The sequence below is a fragment of the Ceratina calcarata genome, unplaced genomic scaffold (genome assembly GCF_001652005.2).
Source record: "Ceratina calcarata isolate Rehan_Ccalc_2016 unplaced genomic scaffold, ASM165200v1 scaffold579.2, whole genome shotgun sequence".
NCBI lineage: Eukaryota > Metazoa > Arthropoda > Insecta > Hymenoptera > Apidae > Ceratina > Ceratina calcarata.
The window spans coordinates 983,051-1,006,185 of record NW_017177008.1 but is presented as its reverse complement, the minus strand read 5'-3'; the positions used below and the strand labels follow the sequence as shown (position 1 = coordinate 1,006,185).

The 23,135-nt window shown below is 47.0% G+C and overlaps 2 protein-coding genes across 6 annotated transcripts in view; one reads left to right on the top strand and one right to left on the bottom strand.

Moving 5' to 3' along the window:
- Window positions 1-101: 101 nt before the first annotated feature.
- The window catches only part of Pdk1 (Phosphoinositide-dependent kinase 1), a 330,571-nt gene continuing 307,537 nt past the window's right edge, over window positions 102-23,135 (bottom strand). For 4 of the 5 annotated variants that reach the window (XM_026817462.1, XM_018032420.2, XM_026817463.1 and 1 more), the window contains 3 exons: window positions 5,971-6,216; window positions 4,286-5,683; window positions 102-4,197 (listed from right to left, as the gene is read on the bottom strand). In XM_026817462.1, the coding sequence (XP_026673263.1) occupies window positions 4,087-4,197; window positions 4,286-5,683; window positions 5,971-6,216 (1,755 nt within the window). In that variant the 3' untranslated portion in view covers window positions 102-4,086. Of the gene's footprint in view, window positions 4,198-4,285; window positions 5,684-5,970; window positions 6,217-12,219; window positions 12,589-23,135 lie in introns of those variants that run through there. The other variant, XM_026817465.1, reaches the window with a different exon arrangement.
- The window catches only part of LOC113464891 (uncharacterized), a 58,095-nt gene continuing 47,490 nt past the window's right edge, over window positions 12,531-23,135 (top strand). Inside the window, exon 1 of the mRNA XM_026817470.1 lies at window positions 12,531-12,909. Coding sequence (XP_026673271.1) covers window positions 12,531-12,909 — 379 coding nt within the window. The remainder of the gene's footprint in view (window positions 12,910-23,135) is intronic.

Here is a 23,135-nt window from a genome sequence, read left to right as displayed (position 1 = left end):
TGGTTTATTAATAAACTTGTCATTAAATAATGAACAGAAATAGAGCATTGCGCTTTGCCGAACTCGGGACGACAATAACGGAGAAAGAAAGGAGGTGGTGATTGATAACACAAAGATATACGGTATATTTCGGAAAATTTACTATAAATAAATTTGATGTTAATATTAATAGGTCTTGTCGCCTATGTAATATCAATTACGTGCTAACTATTTACAAAGTCTTATCCGATGTGAAGTATCCGGTGTGTATAAGTAAATCGTTTTTCGTGTGTAGATGTTGGCTTGTGTAGATAAGTGTGTAGTTTTTAGTCCTGTATACATTTAGTAATACTGCAATTAATAGTTGAACCGCCCTTGTTACGCCGAAACGGTAGGCATTTGTTTAATCGCAAGGCCTTACTGTTATTGCTTGCGTGGTTTCTATAATTTTCTATATTTCTTTTTTATATGCATCTTCGCTTGTCTCATATTCTTCATTTAAGTATTCTTCCCTCGCGCGAGCGTATAAATTAAATTAGCTACATATATAATCTTTCGCGTCGGACGCGCATTCAACAAAGTACGCTAGAGATTTTTCTTTAAGTTCGGCTAGAATTTTAAGTGAACTATAATACAAAACGAGGTAAGACGTTACCCCTCAGGGAATTAGGAATCTCAAGACCAGTCTCCAAAAAACGACGGAAAACTATATTTTTGATAACATCGACCATCTTTCCTCGTCGACGGGTGCCGTCGACCGCTCAGGAAAAGAGGCACGTGCGTTTCCACCTGAAAGTTTGCAACGTCTGCATAAAACGTAGAGCGTGCAAAGTTTACGACTGTGGAAACGACGGTGCTCCGCGCGCACCGTGTCACCGACCAGGCGATTAAAAACGGTTTTCCCTCGGTCGGTGAAACGGTCGGTTCTTTATTTTAAACACACTCTTTCCTCGTTAAAAGGGAAGCAAGATCGTCGGAGCAGCGAGGAACTTTGATATCGGACTTAACCGTGAACGATCGAGGCGGCTTTATTTCTGCGGTTAAGCGATAAACGTGTTTAGCCGCCTCTGAAATTTTTGGGTACGCTCTTGGATACGTGCTTCCTTTTCGCAGAAAGGCTGTGTTCACGCTTCAATTTATCTAACGCCACCGAGACGCTATTTCCCGTGAAGTGGGAGGCTTGATACCGGGGAGATAGAGGATCAACAACTATTCGAATATACCTTCTCGCGATCGATTTCTCACTAGTTTGAAGAGGAGAAAACCGGGAACAGGAGTGATTGAGCTCGCGGTGCCTGAGCGCCCCATTTTCGCCCGCAAGCACCGTACGCGGCACACAAAAGCGGTCATTTTGGAATACCGCTGGGCGCAAGGACAATGCCGGCCCGTAAACGGACCACCATTATTTCGAGCATACTCGTGCGGCATTCGTAGGCACCGCGATCAAAACCACCCCCGGTCGCCGGCATCTTCCGTCGAATACCCTGTTTAAGTCGCCTAAGTTCATCGCGAGAAGGTACGCGAGGGGCCATGGAGTCTGCGAATTTATAATACAATGACGCGCGAACGAACAACTCTTCTGCGGGCGATCGGATCGCGGCGGAGGTAACGTTTCAACAAAAATACTTATTAAACCTAAGCGCGCTTGGTTCATCCTAAAACCTACGAACGAATGTTTATACACGAGATTTCTGCTAACTACTATTCACAAATTCATAAATATCTTATATAACCGTACTCGTCTATTTCCGTGTGTATATATATACCCTTTTATATATATAATATTTATATGTATATATAGAATATTTATGTATAGGTAATATACAGGTGGTCTATCGTACAAGTTCAGGCCGCGATCCGATCGCCGCTGAATAAATAGCGTTTCGGTGGGTTCTCGATAAACGCGGCAGTATTTACAGACTTTTACCTAAATGTTAATGCCTAAAGACGATAGAAATAATATAAGTTATTTGAACGCATTATAAACAAGCGCGTACGCACGTGTACGCGTGATACCTACGCACGCAATTAACGACGCTAGAATAGTAAATATTAATAGATATAGCAATAGTAATAGTAGTAGTACTAATAATAATAATAATCGCAGTGGTGGTAGCATATAGCAGAGTACTAAAGTCTGTGTTGTGAACGTTTACGCAAAATCGAGGCGTGTGATTGATACTAAACGCGCGAATACGCAAAAAAAGCAAATAAAAAATAAATAAATAAACGACGAGACAAACGTACGATACGTAATAATAAATTAGGAGAGCATCGACGCTCGAAAAAAGAAAACAGAGAAAACAAAAATATCGTTGCTTAAATAACGTCGACGAAGTTACGAGAGGGGGAAAAATACTTTTACGTGAAACGGTTAAAACGGTAATCGTGTAGCAGCGTTACTAAACTCTAGAAAGTTTGAGTAAATAGCGAAGAACGATAAACAATAACTACGAACGCAACAAGTGTGGTGGTGAAGGTGTATCTGTTTTCTGTTGTGTATGATTCTCGCAAGTCTAAACGGTTCACTACTTCCATCTTAAACCTATCATTTTCTTTAAACAATTCTACTAATTACCTATTTAAATCATAGGGTCACACTCAGTCAAATCTTGCGCTGGAAGAAGTAATATATTCTTCCGATATACCCATCGCTATCTCTCTTTTGTACAAACGAATGCTAATTCTTCTCTCTCTTAACGATCACTAAACATTAGTTTCCTTCGATTAAGTTCTGAACAGTTCCGTCTCTTCAGTTTCCGGCTATACATTGCTAGATCGATGTCCGCGAGGTCCAGATCGACGATAAAGAGAATCGGGTTTAAAAGGCGAACAGGAAAAACGCCGTGGTCGGACAACGATTTTGTACTTACAAATATATATATATATGTATATATATATATGCATGCACATATATAGAACAATTTATACAACGGTGTAATGCTTTACGAAGCCCGAACTCCGTGAAATCGTGCTAATATTTACAACGTACCAAGAAGGGAAAGGGGTAACGAACAACGAGAAGAATACTGTAATATGAAGAGAATAAGGGGTACGACGAAACAACGCGCAAAATTTCGTGCACCCCTTTCAGGTAACGTAAACAGTTCATTAAAGCTGCGAAGCCGCGTAATGTTGTCCCCCACCGCATTTTTATTAATTTTCTTTTTGGTTAACTTCGACTATATGTTAAATTGACGCCCTAGAATCGACGAAGCGAGGCCGTCAGCGCGATCGATCGCCGCTCCTAACAAAATTTATTCACAGTTTTCACGAATCTTTACTACGAACGAAAGAAAATTACTAAGCACCGCCAATGTTCGTCGATCGCGACTTCGACCCGCGCTTTAAATCGACGCTTCCCACCCTCCCTTCATCGTCAAACAGGTACTATTTTTTTCTCCCCACCCTCACCCCCGAAGAGCAACGAAGCGTCGACTTAATCCGTCGAAATTTTGGATCACGATGTCCCGATTACGTGTCACGAATTGCGAACAACGAAATTCGCCCGGAGGAACAAGTTATCCCCCTTTCTCCATGTCGAAAGCAGCGGAATCGACAGGCGACCTCGTTCACGGGCGCGTTACGTCACGGGCGGCGCGTGACGCTGTGAATACCGCACAGCTCAAAGCCTTGGCTAAAAATTTCGCTATTCCCTTTGTTTGTTCTCGAAAATGAGTCGTGCAGCCACTCCAAGGTAAATCCATGGTTTCGACACAATAAATAGCAAAAAAAAAACGTAATCGGTGAAAAACGGTGACTGCACGATTCTCGACACGTTCGTTTTTCTTGTCCTCGTCTCCCTTTCGTCAAGAGAGTTATATATATATGTATAAACACTTTAAATTTTTACCTAGAAAATTTGTCCTAAAACTGTACAAATAACGCTCCGTAGGCGTACACTAGAAGAACGCTAATCTATCCTAATGAGTTACACGCTAACAAACGATTTACGATATAATCGCCTCATCTGGCCACGAACATGATTATAATAATACATCGGTGTGATCGCACCTCGCGGACATTTGTTTACCGTCATCGATGAAACACACCTCTCTCTGCTCTGTCCCATGCGAAAACAGTCTCCGTGTTCATCAGTCTTCTGTTTTAAGCGGCGGACTCTTGCAAGTTGTAATAGACGACTCGCACGTCCTCGATCGCTCTACACCACTCCAACGCGAAACCCTCGGGGTCTTCGAGATAGTATGTTCTGTTTGGCTGTAACGATACAGAAAACAGATTATAAGAACGATGCCATGAGAATATTGCGAGAACGCGTTACGAAGACGCCGGGGAAGAAACGTACCGTGTGAATGAAGAAGATCTTGAAACTCTTCGGTTCGACCCTAAGTTCCGGGCCCCAGGGTATCTCGCCCTTGAGCACCATGTTCACAGGATCGACGTAATACAGGTGTGGTCCGGTGGTGAGTAGTAGCATCCTTCGCCTCGCGAAGAGACCCTTCCTCTTGTTGATGAACCCCTGCTTCAGTATCAGGTTGCCTTCGACGAAGACATCCCACTGATTCGAGGCGTGTTGCTTCTCAAGTCGAGTCTTGATCTCCTCCGGCATCAAATCGGCGATATTCTTGACGTCGGGTGCGGTGTTTGTTCTCGTTCTCCTGGGCTTCTCGACGACAGCACTGGTCTGCGCGGGTTTCTTCTGGTCTTCGGGGGTGGTGTTCACCTCGTCGTCGTCGTCGTCGTCGTCATCCTCTCCGATGCCCAGGCCAAGTAGCCTCGTGAGCTGCTTGTCGTCGAGACCAGGCTCCAGATGATCGGGAATCCTGTACTGCGACCTGAGCTCCTCGTTCTCCGATGTACCGGGCAGGTAGGGATAAATCGGTGGTGGCGTCTGTTCGTGAAGGGTCTCGAAGTCGACGCCCGCGAAGAACGGGTGCGCCCTGATGCTCGGGTAACCGGCGCCGTGTTCGTCCTGCGCGCCTAATCGCTGCGATGGGTCGAGTACCAACAGCTGGCTGACGAGGGACCTCGCCAGCTCGCAAAACCCGTCCGGAATCTCGTATTCGAGCTTCAGGATTTTTTGGAATATCATGTACTCGCTCCTGGAACGGAACGGTGGCAGACCGGCGACCATCTCATAGATTATGCAACCAAGGGCCCAGAGATCGGACGCTCTGCTGGTTTTGTCGGTAAGGAGCTCCGGCGATACGTATTGGGCGGTACCCACGAACGAACCCCTGCGCTCCCTTCGGTATGTTTGCTGCGGATTCTGTTGTTGTTGCGAGTCGTCCGTCACGTTGGTGCCGTGCGTCACCGTCGTTTCCGGGTCTTTAAGGATCTTCGCGCTGCCGAAGTCGGTGATGAGCACGTGCATCTTCTCGTCCAGTAGTATGTTCTCCGGCTTGAGATCCCGATGGATGATGCCGAGCCCGTGCAGGTACTCGAGGGCGCGGAGGATCTCCGCCGAGTAGAACCTGGTGCACTCGATGTCAAACGAGCCAACCTTCTTTATATAAGGCTGGAGCTCACCGTTCTTCGCGTACGACAGGACGAAGTACAATCTCTCTACGTCTTGGAAGGTGCAGAACAGACGCACAAACGAGTGTTTCGCGTCCGCCAGCATATTCAATACCTCCTTCTCTCGTTTCACGTACTCGGTCTTCTTCTCCTTGATGATGTGACGTTTGTCGCACACCTTGATCGCGTACTCCTTCCCGGTATGGATATCCTTGGCAAGGTAAACCTGCCGGATCAAAACAAACGCGTTCGTTAAAAATCGATACTTTCTCTACGCTGCCGGGAGTCGTCGACGCGTGCGACAAACAACGGCGAGGGTTGTGCAAGAACGCTAAAAGTTTCAGGGACGACGACTGTCGCTATCGTAAGAGAAACTTTCTTCCGTGAAACGAGGGGGAAAGTTTCACGTCGAATCACATCTACAGCATCAAAAGGGAATACGTTCTGCTCATCCCGCTCTTCCTCCCGATGTAATCTCTTAATTTAATCGAATTAATGGGATAATACACTTACGGTGGAGAAGCTTCCCTCGCCGATCACCTTTCCAAAAATGAAGTCGTTGGGAGTACGTTTATGCGTCGGTGGGTTGTTGGTGGTAAGTGCCGGGTTCGCGGTCGGCGAAACCCGGGGCGCCAGGGTGTTAGGCGGCGCAACCACACCGTTGGTCACGTCGTTCGTTGGTGGAGACATTTTGGACACCGGCCCCTCCACCGTTACTGCCGGCTGTGGCGAAACGGTAAGCGCCTGGTTCGCCACACGCTGTAACAAAAACGGCCGCCAGTTAATTACTTGCGTTCGACGAATCGACCGTTTTAAATGGCCGTCAACTGCTAGTAAAGTAGCCATCAATTATTTATGTAAGCTCTAGGATTAATCGTGAACGGCGATCTGATTCAACTGTAACTTCGTATACTGGTAATGAATGAAACGTACGTAACGGTAACGAAAGGTTGAAACGAGTCGTGGGAGCACGTGCAGACGTGAACTCGTGTCCGGGCACTTAACTCCTCCGATCCGCCAACGATCGTCCGGTGCCGGAAAATCAGGCGCCGGAAGTGACGTCCCGCCGGCACGTGGCCATATCGTGTAGGTCAAGACGATAGAACGAACTCGTTCTCTTTCATTCCCCGTTTAAAATTTTACATTTCTTTTCCTAAGCGCCGGGAATAATTAAAATTGCGAACAAATGGTCTCATTCAATTTCGAAGAGTAACGAAATGAAACAAGAAGATCAAATGGAAGACGACGTAGTAAAATAAGATCACGTTTTCGTGGAAGCGCAATATAGTTTCTGCTAACGTTTCGCTGTTCTCTTGACAAAGGGGGACAGCAGATTGTCTCTTGGTTCGGAAAAGAAACGAATCCGGAGCTTCGACAAATATTTGTCGAGACTGCTCTCGCTAATGCTGACCTTCGAGCATAGAGGCGTTGGGAACGATACCCTCGGGAACGGTGAATCCGACCTCTGGCCGAGGGTCGGCTTACAATTGGAAATTATTTCCTTTCGCGACGCTGGAATCGCCTTACATATTTATACCGCGAGGGCTTTCCGGTGGAAGAGACTCTGCTGCGACGCAAACATAAGACAGATGTTTCTCCTTTGCCTGCGAGAGCATAACGACCCATCGACGATCATCAGACGCGATTTAAAACACTTTCCACGGGCATGAAAATGCAATGAGACTCGAAAATGGGCGAGACGACTGATAGGATAAGCGAGAAAAAAAGATGGTACGATGGTGAACACACGCAGACGGGCGTGATTTTTAAACGGTGATCGCTTCATTTCCGGTCCGAAAGACGATCGCGCCCCTTTCGCCTGCCGCTTCCTTCCTCCCATTCGCCATTGTGTACTTCCGCCCAAAGACGAATCTCGCGTTATACCGTGAGCTCAGTCACAAAAGAAAGGAACAAGTTCTCGTCCTCGAACAAGGGAATCCGGATGATCTTCCGTCGAAATGCTCCCCTTTCTTCTCTGACCTAACCCTCTACCTACTTCCCTTCGGTCCTTGCTTCGGATCCCGTCCCAGATGAACAGTCTTTGACCGTTTCCCAAACCTGCACGCTCGTTGACTCCCCAAACAAGCTTTTCGAAATAGACAGGAAATACGCTCGTTGCAAGATACTTTTTTTTTTGGTACCCGCCAAGGCGACAACGTGATCGAAGTATCCATCGACACAGTTTGCAGAGAATGAACGAACAGCGGAAAAGAGGTCCGAAGATGATAGGATAAAAGACTCTCAGGCTACGGGAAATAACGCGAAGATAAGTGCCAATGTTCATTTGGAATTTTCAAACAAACGTCTTCTGGTTTCATTTATGACAATGTATATACATCATGGGCGTCCGTAAGATTTTTATACGGTTACGCGGGAAGATTAAAACCTTCTATCTGAAGAATTACAACCTACGATTCCGTGTTTACAAACTCGAGCCGTCTATTATCGACTATTGAATTCCTCGAATTAAATTTCGCCGGGAATGACAAAGAAGAGTACGAGGACGCGGCACCGAGATTACAGTGTGCCGCTGATGGCCCCGTCCGTAGAAGGGTTCGACGAATTAATCAAGAAATTTGTGGGAAAAGAGAGAACGGACCGACCAACCAGGAGAGCTGCGGTATTAGAGTAAAGGAAGATAGGAGGGATTTATATTTAGAAGAATGAAAACGCAAGTTCGCAAGGCCCTTTCTTTCATCCTCTTTATCTGGCCAGCTTTCCTCGTTCTTCTTCCCAGGCCGGTTACGAGGCGGGCCCCACGGCGTCAACCATCCGTGTCAGGACGTCGACCTCGTCGAGCATTTGCGCCTGAGAGAGCCACCGCACGCGGCCCTACTCCCTCTGCTTCGCTGGCTTTCGCTTTGCCCCGCTAGTTTATTTATTTGCTTATCTATTCCTTGGTCCCCTGACTCTCGTCTACTTACTTCTACCTCCCGCCTTCCCTGTAGAGCGAGCAAAGGGGATATAACCATCGACGAATACCGCAAGAGATAGGAGAGGAACGTCGATCGACTAGATATCAACGGGAGAAGTCTCCTCGAGCAGAGGGGGCCTCGGATAATCGATATGCCGACTAACGTCCCACCAGACGACCTCGCAATTTGCTTAGATCGTAGATACCTGCCATTCTCGAGGGTATCTCGGGAGCGCGCGATCCATTTAAAATAAACCGCACTTCTCTCGTTCGAGTGACGACGATTCTAAGAACATTATGCGTACGCTAACCATCTCGAAAGATGACTCGCAAATTTTATGCCCATTCAAAAATACCATCTACATACATACATAGGTATGTATCGGGGTATACAGTCCACGGAAATGCTTTGACGTCGAGTGAATGGAAAGTAATAAAAAATATGAAGCGATGGAAAACGAATCCAGATAACGGATGACAAGCGAAGATCTTTATATTCGAGTGACATTTCTGTTGGATGATGACCCTGTGACACTTTCGCGTTCCCACCCTTCGTGCGAAGCGAGTGGTCTCGAGGACGCGGTCTGTTTCCGCCGATCGGTGGAGAGGGCACGAACTCGAGCTGTTCTCACCTGTTTCGTATCGAAAAATACAAGCAGGATCCAACAGCCGTCGTCGCAATATCGGAGGACAATTCACCGGAAGACGAGACGCGATGCGCGCGTAACGGATCGATCTCTCCCTAAAAATACTAACAACTCCGCGCCTGTTTAAACCTTTCCTCTCTATCTGTCTATCTATCGACGTCGTTGCATCTTTATCTCTTACACCCGCGATCGCTGAATCACCCTGTATACAAAACCCAGCAGCATTCCAACGGACATTCTAATTTTAGCCTTGTTCGTCGCGTCTCCTTCTCTCTCTCCGCGCGCGCCTTGTAACGCGCGCTCTGCGCCAACGCCGCCGTCTCTCCCCATCTCTCTCGTTTACACGGTGGCTTGCGTGCCCTCTTTGCCGTTCCAGGCTCGCGGTATCTGTTATGTTTTTCATGCAACGCTACTGCCGAGTGCTGCACCCTGACGATGGTACGCGACGCGACGCTTTCCTCTCTTTTCCTTCTTTCCTCTTACGCTGCGCGCGCCAGACGAACGCTAGGAGAAGAGAAGACGGACGACATGCCGGGAAGAGAGAAAGAGGGAGAGAGAGAGGTACGGAGAAAGAGAGAAATGATCGTGTATATACCCCTACCCTAGGTCGCATCAAGCTTTTTGTCGGCTACCAGAAGGGACTACGCCTATTGGCGCAGGCGGCCAGTACTTTTGCCCGTGAATGAGATGTTTTGCATTCGCAGACGCTGAGAAACGTGTCGCGCGCGGACTGCGCGACAAAATTGGAACACGCCGAACTGCGTCCGTAGAGAAAGACCGATAAAAGGGCTCTACGTCAGTTTGCGAAGAAAGATCCGACTTAAATTATAATCCGATGCATATTGAACATAACAAATTTCATTAAATACTGACATTACCTTATAAAATAATATGTAACTGTTCCTTTTTTTTATGTTCACGAGTTTCGATTTGGTGAAAAGAAATGAACGTTTTCTTTTCGCGTTGCGTGCGTCTGCGAATTTCAGTTCATTAGTGGGCATACTATTTCGATTTTAGAAGCGTTAGTCGCTAACCCTGATGCACTCTTCTCAGAATAAGAGCAGAAGCAACAGTCGTTCTCGAATATTGTATTTCGACTTTGTTCCTGTTTATAGAGGTGCAACAGGTTAAAAGGATGACAATAACGTTTCTAATCTTTGTATAACCGTTATCATCGTTCGATTCGGATCATTGGAAAAGCACATTCACCAAAGCTATGCGATCAACGTGCAACAGGAATAATGTGCAAAGGAGTCTGTCTCTCCGCAGATTGTATCATAAAAAGATGTGACTGAAATCAATACTAGACGAGGAAACTAATTCTAAGGCGTGTTGCCTTGGGGTTGTTTACAAGCCTCATGGGGAAGGAGGAGCTGTTACATGATGTAGCGGATAGACTGGTAAAGCGTGGTCGTAAACAGGTGAGTATAGCTAATCGAAATCGCAGGATTTGAAAAACGTACATTATCCTGTAATTAATTCTCTGCATAAATCAACATTTCTGTTCCTTTTTTCCACTGGAATACCGCCGAGAGATAAACGCAGCGGCGACTACGTCGAGGGCAAGACGGCCACGAAACTGTTTGCTTTTACATCCTATCGTATAAACAAGCGGTCGATCCAAACATGTTTTTTTGGTCGCGCCGAGCGGACCGCGATGAACACTATAACAATCTCTCTCTCTCTCCCTCTTTCTTGGTCTGGAACGTAGCGGAATTTTGCGATCACTCGCAGTTCACGTGTATCGCGTTCGACCTCGCGACCGATTCTCATGGCTCGATGCTTCCCAGCATTCCCAATTTGCTCGCATTGCCGAAACGCGATTATTATCGTGCCGTAACCGACCGATAAATTCACACGCGCGAGGACCCACTACGAATTTCGCTTTGTACGTTATCCGCTCGTGGACTTTTATCTCGGAAGATTCGAAATTATTTTGTTTCGCTCGACGAGACGCATCGAGATTAATTGCGATTAATTAAGATCTCAGCTGACGCTGTTAACAAATATTCGTTCGGTTCACCGATGTTTCTTCATCGCGGAAGTAACCACTTGTATCTGGTTCAAACGGAAATACAGATTTTGTAAATAAACGCGTCACGGAATTTTTCCAACAAACCTTTGTACCGATCGAATATACATCCGTCACTAAGCAATTTTCCTTTTGTTCGACGTCAAGAGGGTACCTACTAATTTTATAGATAAGATAATGTTCAATGGTAGACGCAAGAAATTTTCGAATCCGCGTCGCGTCGTGTTTACGCCTGTTTTGATACCGGAGGGCTTCCGGTGAATTTATTTAAAATTCGAGCGAGCATAAATTATTCATGCCTCGGCCCAGTCTGTTAACCTCCCGCCTATTTTTTCGGCACCGAATTTACGTGCCATTGGGTTTTTTTGTCCGTCGATATCCCACCCGGTATGCGTATAACCGATCTCGCCGAAAATCCCAGGTATACTGATTTCTTTTCTATTTCGAGAAATTCCGAGAAATCGCTTGGGCGAGATTCTTTCCCCACACGCGGATCACGAACAAAATTTCAGACGAACACGTCGACTTCGCGAGGAACGTTAAATGTTTCCTGTTCCACTAGACGTTTTGACGTTTCGACGGAAGAACTCCGCGTGATTTTCTGTCAAAAATCGATGAATCGACGAGGACGAGAACGGGAGAAAGATGAGAATTATCCGACATTGCCGCAACGAAATAATTGCCGAGCACGGTCACTGCAAGAAAGACGCGCCTTTGAAGTTAGCAAGTTGCCACACGCTCCTTCCTCTCTCGAGCGGTATTCGCGATCCGTGGGAACGGTGCTTCGGAGGATTCTCAGATATTTTGCCGAACAGAAAAGCGTCGAGCAACCTGCTCCCATTTCCCGAGTATAGGAACTCAACGGCGAATTTTGCGAGGCATAAACAATGGACCCTACATGGCGCGCGCGATCGACCAAGGGAACGTTACTCTTGCTCGCAACGATAAATTCCGTAAGCGTCGTTCACAACATCTCGTCCTGGCGATCGCGAACTGATCATCGACATAGGTCTCCAAAAGTCTCGTTTCCGTGAGAACGGAACGGACATGCCTGAACATTCGTAGTACAAAACACTTTGACCGCACATTCCCAATCCTCGATTTTCGTCTCATCTCATCTCGGCCGCGTAGCACGGTTTACGATTACGGTACCTATGTGTCTCTCTTACCTTGAATAATTTTTTAAGCCTCCGGTAGCCGCGATGTAATCGCGACACGTACTGCTTGTTGGAATCCAGTTTGAATTGTTAAAGCCACAGTTGCGGGAAACGAAAGGTTGAAGAACCGAAATGTTGGACCGAATGATGATTTTAAACCGAATTAACTGATTTTTGCGTCAATGAACTCTTGTTGAACCGGGTAATATACGTGTGTGTCGCGATTGTACGTTACGATGATGTTACGATGCGGATTTCCGACAGCGTCTCGATTATGTTTCTTTCGGATCAGTCTCGAGTACATATATACTTATGTATATTGAATGCGCGGGAACCGAAGAACGAAAAACACATTCGTGGCTGTTGAGAGCCGTTCGCTTACTGAATTCTACGCCTGGCGTATCCCGGCTGCTAACCCGCGCTTTCCCCCCACCACGGGTCGTTCGTTGGCGGCAAGCTGCCCCACCATCCGACGCCTTTTCCACCACTCTCGATGTCCCCCCACTGACGTCGAGATCCGCATCCGGGAATGTTGGTGGGAGCAACGGAGGGGTAGACAGTCTACCACCAACGTCGATGGTAATCTTGCCGCGGTCCGTAAAGCACGCTTTACCCCTGCGGTCAAGTGCGAAAATTGCAATGAAAGCATCGAGACACCAACACCGGGCCTTCTCTCTCTTCCACCGTCTCCTTGTCCCACAGGTACGCTCGTTTTTCCCTTTTTTCCTTCTCCCGACCACCGTGGAACGAGAAACAGAAGTCGACGACGGAGATAAATATCATTCGCTTTGCCGCGTGTTCCCGTTAAATTTCTTCGGGGAAATATTTTCGAAATCTCGGCCGGTTCATACGCCGTCGCGAATGATTAAGAGAATTAGCGATTCGAGTGATCCCAGCCAGCTAAGTAATACATTTGGAGAACCGTTGTCGACGTATGACGTCATACCGAATACGACCGTGCTCGAGTTCACCGAGCTAGGAAATATCGCGTGAAATTTAAAACGGCGATAATTGCGCCTACGTACGTGTACGTTACTCTTGAACGCGTCATGTCGGCCGAGGAAAGCACGATAAAATTTCAAGTATTCGACAACGGACGAAACAGTAGTACACAGCTCGAAAGAGAGACGTTACGCATTCCTGCGCGACGCACCATTTCCCGGGAACGTAGCCGTTCCCTTCCCGCGTTAAGAGGAATCTGAAAATCATGAACGATAGCGCCGATCTGCAGCCATTTTAAATTCGATCGTTTCTGCAAAAAATCGGCACGCTATCGACGGTAAACACAGTGGATAGTTTGTCGTTGCGGGCAAACGTACGGAGCAACTTTACGTGCAAATTCGACTGCCGCCGTAGAAGAGGAGAGGAGAAGAGAGGAGAGGAGAGGAGAACGGCGCGGGGGGTAAGGGGAGTCGGGAGCCTGGCGGTGAGAGACGTCTGGAGAATCCCACGGGATACGCATGCGCGGCGCCCCTGGTGGGGTTACTCATCGACGGCGCCAGTATTCTCGGGTCGGGTCCCCTTCCTTCGCGGTGGAAGCTCTGGCTAGTCGGTGTTGCCTTGGAAGGGAGGGCGCGGATCACACGCGCGCAGTGCCCCGTCTCCCTCTCTCTCTCTCTCTCTCCCTCCTTCTCCCGCTCCCAGTATGTTTGTTTGTTTATAGTCGCATTCTGGGAAATACCCGACGCGAGTAACGGACTTCTGCGCGCGCGGAGGCTTGCATTCCCATTCTGGCGTTGCATCCGGTCGGTTCTCCGGAGAGTATCCCCGACGAACTCCTTCCTCAGTGTTCTTCTTCGCCACTGCCACTTAACAATCCCTCTTCTCTTACTATGCACCTCGAACGCGCGCGCGTGTCCTTTTAAAGTCTCCTTTTATGTTCATTCATCTTCGTCTGCGAACGCGAGAGAATGAAACTCTTACACGGGTCTGCTGACCCCGGGCCTGAATGTTCTCGTTCTAATCATCGACTCGAGCTACATACGTCGCGTCGTTCGAATCGCTGTCAAGTTTTCGTTCCGCGATTGTGTAACGCGTTCGCTCTAATGCATCGAGGTTGTTATTGTTTCCTGTAGGTAGTAGTGAGTCGTCTGTTTTGCGAGGGAACGAGCTTCCGATATTATTCTTATCGCATTTGTTGATTATTGGTTCTATCGCTCGATGGCATTTTTCAAAACATCGAATGATAACCTAATCACGGCACGCTCGATACAATCGAACACGCAACGGGCGGTGATAAAAAATTTTTATCGCCGCACATTCCCTCGAAAAGTAGTTCACGCGTAATCTCAAGAATGCAGTACATCGACCACGATACCTCTTCGCTGTGTATCGTGTGATTACTCGTACGTATGTGTGTACGAGCACCTATAAATCTCAAATCGCACGACAAATAATTCTACAATGGGATTGTGTAACCCGGTGACGAGGGAAGAATCGCGTTCGCACGACGAAAGTGATTATCGAATTGACAATGTCATCTTACGAGAAATCGGAACGTCCGCCGAGTTTTTCAAGAAATAATTACAGACCAATTATATTCCATTTTCTACCGTTTATCTCCCAATACGAATTTAAATATCGTCGGAATAATTGCCCGGAGCCTCGCGATTTCATTGTTCAAAGTACATTTTTTACATTAAAAAAGAATTGTTTACAGCGTCGTCTAAATGCGAGTGAATTAGCGTGGCGGTGTTAAAAATTCTTTCGTTTCTGTCAACGCCGCGCCGTTCGCCGTTCAATTCGGGGCCGTGACGAATGTCCCCCGAGCACCGCTGACGATGGCAATTCGTTTTACAAATCTCGGTCCATTTGTTCACGGAGAACTACGTCGACGGTGCACGCAACTGCGTGGTCGGGCCACGTTTGACGACAGCACCCGGCTGTCGACTACATCGATTAATAATCCGCGACTAGTCCATTTAATAATATTGTTGTCCGACGTTCAGTCGTTGATACGTATCTTGTTTACACGTCCCGGAGAGGGAAAGAGATGTGCACGCAGAGGAGACCAGTCGCGACGAAACGACAAAGTCCAGCATACCGAGAACGGAGTTTCGCAGTTGTTGATTCTTCCACGAATCAGCTGGCATTATCGTTTCTTTTAAATGAATAATTGTCTGTTGTTGAATCGTTTCACCGCGAGTCAGCATCTAGTCATTCGCGGTTAGAAATGTTTCAATCGAACGGCCGGACCTCGAACCCATTCGCGTGCTCTTTTTACGTACGTGCGTAAGTAAATACTTATGCGCTCCGTTTTGAGTCATCTACCTGACCACCTTGGATACATTATCGTCGAAACTAAAGCGGCCACGATCGGCTCGCCTTGAATCGTAAACACCATCGATAGCGTTTATCCTGCTTCGTTCTCGTCGAACGAGTCGGTCTTCCTAATATTCTATTTGGACGACACTTAAACACCTCTCGAGCCTGCAAAGATATCTGTTCGTCGACTTAGAAAGTCGAACCTGAGATCCTTCTACGCGGTAAACTTTTGCAAATCGATCCAAGACTATGAATATTATTGTTTGCATAACTTATGTTTGCGTACGAAGAATCGATAACAATTCGTCGCGAGGGACTTGAACGTTATCGATGCAATCATTTTTGTCGTGATACCGAATAAATAAGCACTCGACTTGACTCAATGAAAATCACGAGGATGGTCTGTGCCAGTTGGATGACTAACTCCACTACGGAAGAGCCCCGCAGAGATCGGAGCACACGACTCGGGTAAACAAAGGATACGCGCGAATGGAAAGACTACGAGAGATCGTCTCTCTTCTGCGGTCGATCCTTCGTCCGGCGAGATGACTCCGTGAAGGAAAAACCTTTTATCCAGATGGAAGGTTTCCACTGTCATGCAGTCATCGAACTTGGAGCGCCTATTATCGTGATCGTTTGCTCCAGTGCCTCGTCGCAATGTAAACAATCATTCCTCGCCGACTAAGCGGCGCGACGCGACGCGACGCCGCGCAGCACAGAGGACGAAATGTACCGTCGGCGAGAGCGCGAGAGAGGGAAGAGAGTACGACAAAGAAAGAGAGAGGGAGAGAGGCCTCCGTGACGTGTTTGTCGCTGTTGCTACATAATTAGCGCGCGAAAATAGATTTTTACGAAAGCGAGCCGAGCTCCGCTCTGGTATGTCAATGAAAACAAATCCTTGTTCCCCTTTTTTTCCCCTCTCCTGCTCCCTTTCTCTTTGTCGAGGTCTGGTAGCTTCGGCGAAGGCCGCCGAATACTGAAATATACGCGACTCCGCGCCGTTTCGAATAGTCGAATCATTGTTTGCCTCAATCGAGTCCCCGGCCTCCTCCGTGAAACGACGGCCTAGCTTCCGAAATAACGGATAAGACTTTTCTTCCTCTATCTACTGTATGCATAGCCACGGACGTGCAGGGGAAGATTCGTTGAGCAGCCGAGGACGAAATCAGTGTCCGAAGCATAAACGTAGTTAATATTAGAAAGAGTTTATTATATCGTCGCTCGATTTCACGAGCCTCTATCCTCGCAATGAAATTCAAAAATAGGAATCGCGAGATAGTATAAATTGTGAAATTTGCAAATCCGAACTGGGTAAAACGTAACGATTATATAATAATTTAAATTTAATGGCTAATTTAACAACTTATGTATATTCATCGTCGCGTCCACACGTGCACGCGCGCCAGCCAAAACAGTAAGAGAGCACAATTGTACAAACATAATTGGAAAAGTTGCGACACGTGCGGCCTTGTTTACGTAATGCAGAAAAGTTACATCGATATTGAACAAATCGTTTCGAGCGTCCTGCGGGAGTTCACGCTTTCGTCGGTCTAATTTTCCGCCACTCTCGCCGGTGATTGCTATTAAAAAAAAAAATGTACTTAAGCCCTGCCTCCTCGCGTCCCTTTGAAGCGAATATGAAATCCCAACTTTTATGTCGTTATCACGAGCATGCTTTTCATCAAAGCTCGGGAAATAATTTTCTCTTCCGGTGTCGCGCCTGGGTAGCGTTATTAAATTACAAAATCGGATCATCACGCGCATACCGATCGTTACGCGCAGAATCACGTCCCTGTTTAGGTAGCGTCTTAACGACGGGACAGAATTAATGGTCCCGGAATGTTAAACCGCGGACAAGGCAGTAAACGGAAGGAGGGCACGAATACATTCCATTTTCGCTGATGAAAGAACGGCGACGCGTTAAACGCGGAAGCTTGTATTTAGCACGCTCGGAATAAGGCAACGCATCCTCTACGCGGGCGGCGCGATCTCGATGCTCTAACGTCGGTGCCAGAAAACCGCTGGAAAATCAGTCACGAGTGACTAATCGCCAAAGAATGGCTACTGTTCTTACTCCGTTCGCTCTCTCCCTTTCTCTCTCTCTGCCACTGCTTCTCGCGAAGGGAAAAATATGAATTAATCCACCCACCAGCTCTGCGACGCGAGAGCGAAATCTTTATTACTTCTCGTCGAGTTTAATTTTTATGCTCCAGCTTGTAGCAGCAATTTGGATATCCAATTTATTTCAACGGTTTCAGAATTCAATTACACCGAGCCGTATTTTATTCATTTCGTAATAGCCGTCGCAGAATCGTTTCTCGTCTTCGACAAATGGAACAAACACGTGATCCTTGGATGATCTATCGTTCGTATATACTAGTTTTACGCGATTTTTTTTATGGGTCTTTTTTTCCACGTGTGACACGCTCATCGTTTGCGTTGAACGTACGGAAAGGCGTTTTGTCACACGAGACGCGCGTTACGAAGAATACGGTGATAAAATGATCGCAGACGATCGTCAGCTTTTGTCGAATCGTACATAAACGGGTGAATACTAAAAAACAAGAAATACAATCGGGCTCGAGGAAATAAACGAGCGACTAATTAATGAGCGTGTTCCGTTGACGCAAATGGAGAAGCGTTACCGGCAACGTCCAACAAAACAATGATTTCAATCACGTTAGCGGGCGAATCGCAACGAAAAACGCTTCGCAGTGATCATCTCGTCGTTCGAGCAAGCGCCAGCCTTCCGGCATCAAGAATTGTTTTTCAAGCAAAATCCGTGAGGATATCAAGGAAACACACTCCTGCTTATTTATCGTCGACGGAAGAAAGAAAGGAGCTATTAATTCAGGTAGAAAAAAAAAGAGAGAACGGAGGAGACGGGACAATGTTGCTCTTGGCGAGCGATTGTAATTGATAGCGAGGGTTGAAAAATTTCATCGACCAAGGGAAAAAGAGAAATGACGCTAAATAGCTATTATTATTAACCGGGCGGTCGTTACGATAGCCAGCACTCTCGAAATTACTCTGGTTTCCAGGAATGAGATGCAAATTCCTGTATTTATTTTTCTTGCCGATCTCCCCCTCGATAACACCCTACATTGTTGCTTGGAATTTTTTCCTCGAACATTTTTTCAGCCAAAAATTCTACCATCGAGAAAAATTATAAGTACAATGTTCCTTCTCGTTTCCTTTTCTCGCCCGAAAATAACGAACCGATTTCCTAAACCTTCAATATCGGAGATACTTCCCGAGAATTGTAGTACAAACAATTTTTACACGGCAACGTCCGTCATAAGCGTTTCGCGTTGACCAGAGTGGTGAACGTAACGTTTCGATTTGGAGCGGGCGTACAACGCAAGCATCGATTAATCGGCTCCTCGAGCCGCGAACAACTGAACGGTATTCGTCCCGCCGGTTATCGGGCGGCAATCGCGAGCGGGGCAAGCCAGAAACAGTCTCGACACGGATCGACGTTCGTGGCGCGCGAACGCAATCATCATCGGATCTGATCGGCGAATTCCAGAGCGATCGCCGATTGCGGGATCTAGGCACTTACGTGACTAATTAGCCGGGAATTCGAGCGAAATCGGCGCGCACGCTCCCGCTCGACGGTGCGTTACGAAGTTGCGCGTCGATAAAAATCCCAACCGGGCCGACGGTTTATCGATTGCATTGTAGGATACGTACGACTGGCTCAGGAGGAGAAAAGAGAGCGAGAGAGAGAGTGAGAAAAAGATGAAACGAGGGAAAAGGGAAGCCGACGGCGCGGAGTGTTGTGGAGAAGAAAGAGAGAGTGAACGCCACGCGTGACTCAAGGCGGGGTGAAACGACACGTTCTCTATCTGTACATCTACCATTCGTACAGATAAATCGGTTCCTCGCGTCGTGACAGCGTTCATTTATAAATCGGCTCTGCTTTTAACTCGTCCAGGTCGAAAATCGCTTGCCACCAGATTAATTGGTGTCTCTCATTGCCCCACCGGTCGTCGCACCGAATTGAGTTACTATTTAACGGTTCGATCGCTCTCGGTAAACGTGCCATTTTGTTTTGGCGCTTTTAAACCAATGGACTTTTTTCTACCTCCAAACGAGATTTCATCTTTTCGAAAATGCATCGCGTAGAAAAACAACGTGGTCATTGCGTACGGAGCAATGGGCCGTACGAGCCGTAAAGAATCTCCGCTCGCAAACAGTCGCGGCGAACGGAGGAACAAAAGTCAATATACAGGAATGCACGCGCGCAGTGCTCCGGTAATTTTCCTACTCGAGGCGAAACCGGGAAGCAGCGGCTCTCCCGTTGTCCCGGCACGTTCGCATGAATGGAAAAAACAAGGGCTGGCAGGGGGATTAATCGAGGAGAAACCGGATAGTCGACGCGCGGAAGAAATGCAATTAGAATAAGAGAGCAACGGGGAAACATGCGTGGGAGAGAACAATGTGGGTAAAACGCGGAGGCACCGCGCCTCGCACCGACCACGGCGAACTTTACGGAGTAGGAAGAGAAAGAGAGAGGAGAGATGCGGAGCGCGTGTGTAACATATATCGCGGTGACCGATAATGCGAGGCACGGCCGTCTGGCAATAAATAAAAAAAAAAAAAAAGAACATTTGTACCGTTTATCGGGTGTTTACGACGGTCTAGTGACTTATAGCGGCGCAGTGAATCGCGTGGGCCGCGTGAATCATTGAGTCTCAATCACTCGGGCGACGCTTCTCCGGTCAGTGAACAAGTGGCGATGCGAGCCTGATCGTGTCGACGGAATTTCGAAAATCCGGTCACGAACGATCGGACGTACTCAAACGAGCAAAGAGCAACCGAGACCACATGACGTTCGATGATGCTAGTAAATTTCCTATCCAAAGAAATATGAATACAAAAATCGTATGGGCTCGTCATTTATCGCATTCTAATCCTGTGCACACATGTTTACTAGTACGTTTAGGTGCATGTAGAGGCTCGCCAGGAAGGAAAGATACTGTAACACAACACGTTACGTTAATCTTAATCAGCGAGACAAACAACGATCCAGGAAAAAATATGCACGAGCGTAAAGTCCATTTATAACGCGGCTCGTGGATCTGTTATTATTCCGTAATACGTAAATAGCATCCGAAGAACGATTTGTTATAGGAACGCATGAACTTCGTTGGTAACCAAAGGGCTCGACGTTCGCGAATTTTCTTCGTCGACGATAGAATGGATCCCTCCGTTCCAGCAGCGAGACCTCGCGGAACACGTTCAGCGGAATAATTTACGTTATCGTCAGTGATCTCTCGCCGAAGCAAACAATTCACCGTTCCCCGATACTAATAATAGCGTAATAACGCGGCCTGATTATTTATGACACTGTTACACAACCGGTGTGTAACAGTGAGAGGCGCGTTGCACGGTCGAGGCGCCGTGCCACACCGCATGGCATCTGGACACTCTTTCGAAGTCTGCTCTTCCGTTTCGAATTGTTCTGCCGTTCTCCCGAATTAATGTCACGGCCGATCGTTAACAGAACTGCTTACGTACAGTATGCAGGGATATTTGTATCCGGGACGCCTTTGACAACTGGCCAAAGACTCTGAGGTCTCGGCGGTGCTCAAAATTTCCGAGTGAAACTTGAGACTCTCGTAAAATTCTCGCGTACCTAATGGGAACGAGTCTGAATACGATTAGGCATGCGTACAGTTAGGATTCAATGTTTCCTCGACAAAAATACCATTTCTAATTATATCTACTTTTTCTATCTAAGACGGACGACATATCGCGAAAAGATTTCGCTCTCGATCGTTAGATTCATTCGACCGTCACGGTCAACGATGACCATTTCAATGGCACGTGTTTGGCAGTCGCGCTGCCAAGCGAATTTTGATCCAGTTTTAGCGAGTTAGAGTGGGTCATCAAAGCTCCGTACGAGACGAAAACAGCACGTGCGGACAATTAATGTGATTAGATTAAGATAATTAGAAAATGAACTTCCATCCAGTTCAGCTGTAATCTCGATGGTTTTCCTTTTCGAAAGCGATTCGTTTGAGAAATACATTCCTCGCTAATGCGTATTTCTACAATCTCTCATACTCTAAATTAAATCAAGGAATCAGGGAATGTAAGTCCTTTGTGTTCACTCACGACTAATTTCATATCTTTCGTGTTAATTCACGAAAACTGAAATCTTTATATCTCAACGATTACCGAAACGATTTTCTTATATATAGAAGCTTCTGATTTAGATGTACAAATCATGAGATGGTTTGTAGTAATTAGATTATAGTAGGAAACACTAATTTTGTTCTTTTGTCGAATATGGATGAACATGATCTCGTTTTCCGTTCGATCGCACGTTCAAAGGGCGCATTTCCAAGGGCCAGCGTGTCAACGTCGATAACTTATTGTTCAATAACGGAGAATCTGATCGGTCGTGGGTGGCCGTCGATTCTTTGAGGACGACTTCCGCCGCGTTCCACGCGATCCGTCGACAGAAACAGACAGGTACACCGGGGAAGGAAGAGGCCCGGTGGTCGCGTCCTGTGAAGCACAGGTGACCTGATTTGTATTCGCTGACGGAACGTCGTCCGCTAACTCGATGAAAACCCACATCTTCCGTCCCCGAGTCCCGTCGATTCCGTCGCTCACGCTTTGAATGCGAAAGCGACCGAATTGTCTTAACGCGAACAAAGGAACGTACAAATTTCCCGTCGCAGTTTCCAGATCGTGCCGGTTGCCTTTTCGGCCGAAAGTTCGAAGATAAGAGGACAATCGGTTCAGTCGTATAATTTGTGAAAAAACGTCCGACGACAGCATCGCAAAGTTGCAGTTAGGCAAATTGTTGGTATAATCGGATTTCCGAATATTATTCATCGCGATACTTTGCATTAGTAGACTATGTCAAAGTTAAATCGTATTACTTGCAGTTTACCAAATGTCTCTCTGTTTAAAAAATATTTGTCCCGCCGTGACGTCGCCGTTAAGCGCATTATAACGAAAATAAAGAAAACAGAATAAGAATTCTCGTCCGTGCCCTCTTTCCCAAATACGCAGGCCTCGAAACGTAGTCTCGCGAATGTAATCCGGTGCGATAAAACACGTCGCGTGCTTGTTTGCCCTGACGACGATGACGATGTGGATCCGCGAAGGTTTAAACTCGCGTATGTACGTATAATATATACCTGACGAAGTGGCAACGTCACGGCCGAAAAACGATAATATTTTTTTGGCCGGTGCACCGGTTGCTGTTTTCCTTTCGCGTGGCAATCAGCTGAACGTAGTTGCACGTGCAGAGTGCCGAGTACGTAGGCTACGTGGCTCGTGCGTCATCGCGGCACGGCGGCAGCTCACCGATAATGAGTCGCCGATTCGGCACAAAAGCTGCACGCCGCGGCCTGCCTCTCGTAGGTAGGGCATGCAAGTATGTACGTCACGCGGAATTAATATACGACCGAGCCACCTGCGAGCCACGAGCCGCGACCGATCAGCGATCGAAGCACGATACGCTCTCACGAGATGCCCGTTATCGTTATGTATCCGCTGCGCAATGCGATCGTTTCGGAAAAACTGTTCGAGGGTCATCGCGAAAATTCGTTATGAAGTGTCGAGCAAGAAGTCTGAACGACGAGGAGAAACCTGAGCATAGAATTTTTAATCACCCGTTTTTCGGTTTGTAGATTTTTCGT